At 33.8% G+C, this 9,291-nt stretch overlaps 1 protein-coding gene across 1 annotated transcript; it reads right to left on the bottom strand.

Annotated features, from left to right (window-relative positions):
- Positions 1-3,407: 3,407 nt before the first annotated feature.
- LOC107865156 lies at positions 3,408-4,091 on the bottom strand. Its single transcript, XM_016711492.1, has 2 exons — positions 3,816-4,091; positions 3,408-3,728 (listed from the first exon to the last, which is right to left on the bottom strand). The coding sequence occupies exons 1-2, from the start codon at positions 4,089-4,091 to the stop codon at positions 3,408-3,410; spliced, it is 597 nt and encodes a 198-aa protein (XP_016566978.1).
- Positions 4,092-9,291: the final 5,200 nt, after the last annotated feature.

The following is a 9,291-nucleotide window of genomic DNA, read 5'->3' as shown; positions in this document are numbered from 1 at the left end:
ATAAATATCTGGTCGAGCATTATTGGCAAGATACATTAGTGCCCCGATTGCACTAAGATATGGAGTTTCATCACCATGAAGCTTTTCATCATTTTCTTGAGGTCGAAATTGATGTTTGTTTATATCAAGTGATCTCAAAATCATTGGGGTACTCAATGGATGTGACTTATCCATGTAAATTCGTTTTAAAATCTTTTCAGTGTATGTTGATTGATAGACAAAAATTTCATTTGTCAAATGCTCAATTTGTAAGCCGAGACAAAAAAATTTCTTTTCCAGTTCTTTCATTTCAAATTCTTTCTTCAAACACTCAACAACTTTTAAAAGCTCTTTGGGAGTGCCAATGATATTCAAGTCATCAACATAAATAGCTATTATAGCAAATTCAAATCCAGACCTTCTTATAAAAACACAAGGACAAATAGGATCATTTTTGTACCCTTCTTTTAGCAAATATTCGCTAAGACGATTATACCACATCCTCCCTGATTATTTCAATTCATATAAGGATTTCTGAAGCTTTATTGGGCAAGTTTCTTGCGAATTTTTATATGCTTTAGGTACTTTGAAGGCCTCTGAAATTTTCATAAAAATATCGCTATCCAATGAGCCATATAAATAGTCCGTGACAACATCTATTAGGCGCATATCAAGCTTTCTATAAACTGCCAAATCTGTTATATATCTGAAGGTAATTCCATCCACCACAGGAGAATATGTCTCTGCATAGTCAATGTTAGGCCTTTGTGAAAAACCTTGTGCCACAAGTCGTGTTTTATATCTTACGACTTCACCTTTTTCATTTCGCTTGTGCATAAAAATCCATTTGTACTCCACTAGCTTGACACCTTCAGGTGTTCGGACTATTGATCCAATAACTTCACGTTTTTCAAGTAAAGTCAATTCTGCTTGAATTGCATCCTTCCATTTTGGCCAATCATTTCTCTGTCTACATTCATTGACAGATTTTGGTTCCAAATCCTCATCTTGTTGCATTATTTCAGTAGCAACATTGTAAGCCAAAATATTGTCAACAACAATATTATTTCGATTTCACTTATTTTTCATCGAGACATAACTTATTGAGATTTCTTTATTCTCATTAGTTTTGGGTATTTTAACCTCCTCAGTGGTCTTATCATTTGTTAGATCTTGAGGCTCTTTTTGAACGACTGCCATCATATCATGATCATTTATTTCTTTTTTTTTTTGAGAATTTTTATCCTTGGAACCAATCGATCTACCATATTTCAAATGTGGCTTAAACTCATTTGCATTGACCGCTTGTCCTATCAGGACATCATCTCAAACTGGAGCATTCACAGCTAGAATATAAGCTTTTGTAACCCTTAGAAGGTCAGTAAATGCATCCATTAGCTGATTTGCAACATTTTTTAAGTAAATCATCTTTTGAACCTCTTGCTCACATTGATTTGTTCGAGTATTCAAATGAGATAGTGATAATGCATTCCAATCTATCTCATATTTCAGTTGCTTATGTTCTCCCCCTAATGTTGGGTATACTGATTCATCAAAATGATAATCGGCAAATCTTGCCGTAAATAAATCTCCTTTCATAGGTTCCAAATATTTTATAATAGAAGGAGATTCATACCCAACATATATTCACAACCTTCTTTGGGGTCCCATATTTATGCGTTGTGGTGGAGCAATTGGAATATATACCGAATATCCAAAAATTCTAAGATGGGAAATATTTGGTTCTTGACCTAAAACCAACTGTAATGGGGAGAATTTATGATAACTGGCTGGCCTTATGCGCACAAGTTTATCTGCATACAAAATAACATGTCTACATGTTGAAGCAGAAAGTTTTGTCCTCATTAACATCTGTCTAACTATCAATTGAAGACATTTGATCAATGATTCTGCTAGACCATTTTGAGTGTGAACATGAGCAACCGGATGTTCAACTTTTATTCCAGTTGACATACAATAATCATTAAAGGACTGAGATGTAAACTTACCAGCATTATCAAGACGAATAGTCGTTATTGCATAATCTAGAAATTATGCTCTTAACCTTATTATTTGAGCCAACAATCTCGCAAAAGCTATATTGCGAGTTGATAATAAGCACACATATGACCATTTTGTAGATGCATCTATCAAGACCATATAATATTTAAAAGATCCACACGAAGGGTGAATTGGTCCACATATATCTCGCTGTATACGTTCCAGAAATGCAGGGGATTCAATCTCAACCTTAGCTACTGATGGTTTAATAATCAAATTTTCTTGAAAACAAGCAGCACAAGAGTATTCCTTTGATTGAAGAATATTTTGATTCTTCAAAGTATGTTCATGTGAATTCTCAATAATTTTGCGCATCATATTAAAGTCGGGATGGACCAACCGGTCATGCCAAACGATAAAATCATTACGATCTGTAAATCTTTTATTTACTATGGTATGTGATTCAATCATACAAATACTTGTATGATACCATCCAGAAGAAAGTACAGGTAGTTTTTCATGTACAAATTTTTCTCCACCTTTTATCGTAGTAATATAAAGATATTCAATCTTTCCTTCATTTGCAGTCTCAATGTGATATCCATTTTGGCGAATAACCTTGAAACTTAACAAGTTTCTTTGAGACTTACTACAATATAATGCATTATCAATGGCCAATATTATTTCCCCGGGTAGTAATAAGGTCGCTCTTTTAGAACCTTCAATGAACTTTGTACTACTGGATATTGTATTAACATGGGCCATTTTCATAATCAAATTAGAGAAATATTTCTTTTCTCTTAATAGAGTGTGAGTTGTAGTACTATCAAGAAGACACACATCTCCATTACTCATCTTGGATCCAGTTGAAGATTAAAGAAATTTTATTATCTTCACAAAATAAAAATACATGATAAGAAAAGTGAAATCTCACAGTCTTACAATAAAACTTAAATACTTATTATTTTCTCTTGAAATGTAAAAATAACATAATGGAAAAACATGCTAAAAACAACATAATAAAAGAACATTATTTATTTCCCCAATAACTTGATCAAGATTTAGTTTTGGTCTCCTAAGAAGTCTTCATCTTCCAAATGAGTTACATCATCAAGGCCATCAAAATCATCATCTTTCAAGATCAAGTTTGCCTCAATATTTTCATCATATTTTTGTGAACGTCCTTCCTCATTATCATTTTTGAAAGTCAAATGTGACTTTATTCGGGCATTAGAAGAGGTCCCACCTTCATTTCTCTTTCTTTTGCAAGATTCTTGATAAAGCCTAGCAAAATGCTTAGGCGTTCAACATTCATTCTTCCAGTGGCCTTTCATGCCACAACAATGACAATTACCTCTTGAAGGATTATTTTAGGGACCCATTTGGTTCTCCCTTCTTTGGTTACCACCACCACGATGATTATTATATCATCCCCTGCCATTGCTACGTCCACGCATGTTATTATGATCCCAATCTTGCCATCTTTCAGGCTGGTCATATGCTTGTACCCCATTTGCTTCCTGTAGTAGAGCAGCTCCAATGAGAAGGGCTTTATGTTTTTTCATCAAAAGGGCATTATGTTGCTCAGCCACTAGAAGATATGAGATCAATTCATAATACTTTTGAAAGCCTTTTTCACAGTATTGCTGCTTCAATAGCACATTTGAGGCATGAAAAGTAGTTAGCATTTTTTCTATCATGTCCTCATCATTTATAGTTTCCCCACATAATTTCAATTGGAAAACAATCTTGAATACAATAGAATTATATTCAACAATGTTTTTAAAGTCTTGAAACCGTAAGTGCATCTACTCATAACGAGCTCTAGGCAGTACCGTGGCCTTTAGGTGGTCATACCTTCTTTTCAAATAAGTCCACAATTCAAGTGGATCTTTCACAGTAAGGTATTCAACCTTTAGTCCTTCATCCAGATGATGACGAAGGAAAATCATAGCCTTGGCCTTGTCCTGACTCCACGCTGCATTATCCGGGTTAATAGTATCACTAAGACCCTTAGCAGCTAGGTGAATCTCAGCGTTGAGAATCCATGACAAGTAATTTTTTTCAGAGATGTCAAGTGCCACAAACTCAAGCTTCGACAAGTTTGACATGATGAAAACTATCATAAAAATAATAAAGCTAGACTACAATACAATAACATAAAATATTTTTTTTCATGTGTAACTTTAACGTTAAAAATAAAACTTTGATAAAAGAAAAATAACAAACTACAATATTCAAGACAAGTAAGTTGATTATACCTGACGAATTGAAAACTTGAAAAAGAGAAGAGTCGTGCTGATAACGTGTTGTAAATAAATATTCTGAACTAAACTAAAATAAAAGGGGAGGGTAGAAAGACCTATAGATATAAGAAAAGACTTTATTTTCTTCTTCTTCTTGGTGTGTCTTACAATGTAGCATACAATGCCTTTTATAGGAAAGAGTATGTGAAATAAGTGTACTATGTGAAAATACATAAACTTTACATCCTACAATAGTATGTGTAGAATGTGTAGTATGTGAAGTTACAATAGTGTAGTATATGAACATCCACCAAATAAATTATTTACAATAGTTGTTTGATTTTTAGTTTACACTTAAAATTGTTATGCTTAAGACAAAAAATTATCAAAGACAGATACATAGAAGTTGTTTGATTTGTAGTTCAGACTCTTACCGCCTATTAAACATTTATATTTTTTAAAAAATATTTTACTGGAGCACATTTTAATGAGATAAACACATCATAAGATGCATGCATTTCATACACGACTGACATGAAAAATCTATCAATAAGATAGAGACACATAAATTTTGATCTCAAATAATATATATTTTGAAAAATGCTGAAAAAATTAAAAGTTCTATTGCTTCCAATCGTATAATTTTTTCTTCAATATTCCTCCAAATTAGATGCATAACTTGATCGGCTATGACTGCGAAACTAATTAAAGAATTAGCATGTGCTTGACAGCCTCCCATAAGACGCTCACTTGAGGACTTCTTACTCCAACTGTTTTAAGTGTAGTAATGTACCATTGAATCTAAACTTTATTTTTCAAAATATTATTTAATTTTTTAAGTGTATAAGGAAAAGAGAGGGAAGGGTCAAAATGACTGATGAAATCATGCTTGAAGATTGATTCTTTTTTTCTTTCTTTTGCTTTATTTCTTTCTCTTCATGATTAATAATTATTTTTCACTGATTTTTAAAAATAACAAAGTACTAGTAGAAAGTTAGTAGTTGCGGAATGAGGCATGGTGTGATGGTGTAATTGAGGATGACGAGATGTTTTTTTGGGTGATTTGTTCTTTGGTTGTGGATTTAGGATAAAAAAATATATTTTTGGGTAATTTGCCCTGTACTGGTAGTGGATGAAGTTGCTTTGGTGCTGGAGGTGGTGGAAAAAAAGAAGAAGAAGGAAATAGAAGAAAAAAATATTTTCTTGTCGGAGGTGATGGCAATGATGAGACAGGGGAGATGGTGGGTGCAAATTGAGGTTGAAGAAGATAATAAATAAAAAAGTTATAAATAAAAAAGATTAAAGTCTTCCACTCTCTCAAAGGAGAATGTACTACACATGTTGTGTCTAGTCATTGAGTGTGCTTAATAAGCACATCACCAATTTAATAGGTACATGACCAAATTAAAGTGCCAACAAATTTAACAAATTCAGAGGCTTGCGTATATGTTTCTTCAAATATAAAATTACTTCCTCTATGTTAATTTATGCTATAACTTTTAACTTAATTAAAAATAATTTTAAAAGAAATTACTAATACTTTGAGAGTTGTAGTTTAGAATACTTTCTGAATCTGGATTATTTATTGAGAAAAAATAATTTAAAATTAAATTATTTTTTAATTATAAAAAGTGACATCTTTTCGAGATAGACTGAAAAAAGCAAAAGCGTAACAAGAATTGCACTTACGGATACTTAGGCCACAACAATATCTTATTTTCTGATCAATATTTCAACTCAAAGTTGATCTAGATTAATTTGAATCAAGTATATTTTAATTACACTACAAACCAAATAATAATACATGTTCGCCAAATTTTTATTTTGATTTTATGTTTTCATAGAAATCATCCCTCAAATATAAATCTACACTGTTGATAAATGCCACCACTAGTTACTTTTATTTTCCTCCATAAACACCAATAGAGATTCGTATCATGGTAATGTACTTCTCTGCAATAGGCCAAAAAATTGATGGCAGTTGTATCGTAACTCACAAATTACCATCATAAGGAAAATCTTAACTAAGTGCATTTGATATTTCACAATTATTGGAGTTATGAATGACTGAGGATTAGTTGGTGATTCCTCATGAGTTGAGGACTTTATTGTTATTAAAGTGTCAAGTAATTGGAGGCGATTATTGGGACTAGTTCTTATATAAATAGTTTGGCTGCACATTTTATACATAAACAACACAATAGAAAATATCTTAGCTCAAGTTTTGTCCTTTCTTATAGAGAATGTAAATGGAATTGTTGTTGCATGTTAATGAAAGTTGTTGAATATGTTTGTTTGTTCAAATTTGTCATGATATCAGAGCCCAGATTATAAGCTTACTGAAAATTTTCTTCAATTTTCTATAAATCATGCATTGAACTCTCTGAAGCTGAGCTTTGAGACAACATATCAATGGCGAGTAGTCAAAGTACAAAGACGAGTAATACACTTGACTTTTATCATTGTAACACCCCACATTTTGGGCTAGAGTTTGAATCGTCTTTTTATATATATAGATTCAAATCCGTTGATTTTTAATTATATATAAGCATGAATAACAATTCCTTAGGTGGAACATCTTCGGAGGTAGATTGATGTCATAGAAATATCTCCTAACTCAAAGTTAAGTTGGGCACTTCCCTATTTATTGAATTTTAGTATATGATTTTTTGGGTCAACTTTCAATGACCCTTGCTCCTATAATAAGGAGTTATGTTGGCCATTATATATCAAATTAAAGTCCTTTGAGTCTTCTTTTCAACGAAACTTACCATTTGTCAATCTGAGTTTCAAATCAAAAGTTAGGATTGTTTTAGTGAGATATTACCCAGGATTCACGATCGGGGGAGCGAGGCAATGGTGGAGCACCACATTTAGGGGTGCGAGGCAAATCTCCTGCTCTGCATTTGGGTTCGCAACGTAAATCCCCTTTCTCAGATGTTAAAACATGTTTTTCCATGATAAATCAAGGGTCAAATGGTCCTTGCCCATCCCATAATTCCCTCAATCTGTTTGTTAACCCTAAAGTCATTCAAAACTAGTAGAAGGCTCTCAAAATACATCATCCTCTTCCTCCAAAGAATATCAAGAAGGATTTTTCAATCCCAAGGCTTTTAGGTTCAAATCATCTTACCTTCTCAAGGGTTTTTCTTCAATTAAGGCATATATCTCTCTCCTTACACTTGTTTTTTCTTAATAGCAAAAAATTAGTTTATTGTTCACATGGATTTGATGTTGGGTTATGAATTATGGGTTTAGGGTTTTTGGATATAAATTGTTTGAATGTTTTTCCATTAATACTATTGAATTATTGTGCATTAAATTATTGGTTTGTACACTCATTAGGGTGCATGGGTATGGTGAATGAATTTAGGGGTACAAGGATTTCCCAAACTTATGAACAATGTAATTAGGGGTACAAGGATTCCCCAAATAAATGGATTTTGGTATTGAACTTGATAAGAACCCCAACCCATTTACATTATTGGTTTTGGAATATGGTTAATCACTTGGGTTGTCTACTTCCTAAAAAAATTAATGCATTGCATACTTGATTACCGAATAATAATAATCTTGAAAACCTTGTGGGGTACAATGATTCTCCCAAGTGAATGATTTTCTTGAAAACCCATGGGGTATAAGAAATTCCCCAAGTGATTTAATAGAGTCCGTGGGGTACAAGGATTCCCCAAAGAGCTAGCTTAATGACATTCGCTTGTAAGCTATAGTCGGTATGACGATACCACTTAATGACGTCTTTATGATTGACTCTTTAATGTAATAATTGGGTTATGTGTTAAATATTTTAATTGGGCTTAATAGGGGTTGTGTTATCTAAGCCGTGAAGGTGTGAGTCCCGAAGGATAGATGCTGGAGACACATGTTTACCGATGTGAGGATTGGTCTAGATGACCATGTGTGTGTATGTGTGTATATTTGTATGTATATATATATATATGTATGTATGTATCATGGTTGGTGTAGGGTATAAGGATTCTCCGATCTTCTATGATATCTCTGGTTCGTGTGCTAACACGCATTGGGGCCCGACCAGGGGGAGATACTGGACTCATATAACCCATGGGATGGTTTATGACGGTCAAGCTACACAACCCAGGTTAAGGTTTTAAAGATCATGCTAAGCCTTTGTAATATCCCAAGCTTTCTTTAAGTTAAATCTAGTCTCTAGAAGAGTTAGTGATGACTTCCTAAATGATTAATGTTTAAATCAGATAGAATTTTCCTAATTTCTACTTTTTATCATGTGAGAAATTGAATTAGCTTTTCAATGATACAAATTTCGTCCAAATCCAACATCAGAGTAAAAGGGTATGGACGTTTTATGGAGAACTATCGAAGCTTCCCAGAAGCAACGTCAGGGCCAATGAAACATCGAGCTAGCGACGGACCGTCGCCCAAGCTGTCGCGAATAAGGCAGTGAACCCAACTTTTGGCCAAGTGTGATAGTCAGGAGCGACGGACCGTCGAGCTAGCGAAGGACCATCGCCTAAATCATCGCAGACGAGGCAGGAAATTCAGGTTCTGGCCAAGTACGACGGGATGGACCAACAGACCATCGAGCCAGCGATGGACCGTCGCCCAAACTGTCGCCACTTCCTATCAACGATTTAAGCCATTTTTAAAAGGGTATTTGGATTTTATTCCTCCCATTTTGACCCCTAATTATACCAGACCAGAGCTCATAACTTCATTATTCATCCACAACACCACATTAGGGTTTCTCTCAAAGATCAATCCCCAAGAACAAGAAACCCTAGGTGTCTAATCCCAAGGCAAGAATTCAAGCTTTCCTCCACCAATCTTCAAGAAATCATCCACCCAGGTATGTAAAGTGTTGATTTATGAGTTTCTTTCACCCATAAAGCTTAAGAATCCTATTTTAAACTCATGAATTGTGATTTCCATGTGGTGGGTTGTTTTTAATTGTTGATGTGGTTATATGAATCCCAAGTTGGAGTCTTTATGTACTTTTCATGAAATTATACTAGTATGTGGGTTGGAAACTTTTAAATTGAGTTGATTAAAGTAACCATGATTTATGAAC

The sequence above is a fragment of the Capsicum annuum genome, chromosome 3 (assembly GCF_002878395.1).
Source record: "Capsicum annuum cultivar UCD-10X-F1 chromosome 3, UCD10Xv1.1, whole genome shotgun sequence".
Lineage (NCBI taxonomy): Eukaryota > Viridiplantae > Streptophyta > Magnoliopsida > Solanales > Solanaceae > Capsicum > Capsicum annuum.
Note: the sequence above shows the minus strand (reverse complement) of the source record. Positions and strands in the feature narration are given on the sequence as shown.

Bases quoted from the DNA above. Each gene is read 5' to 3' on its own strand.
- LOC107865156 (XM_016711492.1), bottom strand. From the start codon at position 4,091: ATGTCAAACTTGTCGAAGCTTGAGTTTGTGGCACTTGACATCTCTGAA. The intron at 3,729-3,815 runs GTACTGCCTAGA...ATTGTATTCAAG, and splicing joins ATGACCACCTAAAGGCCACG to ATTGTTTTCCAATTGAAATT.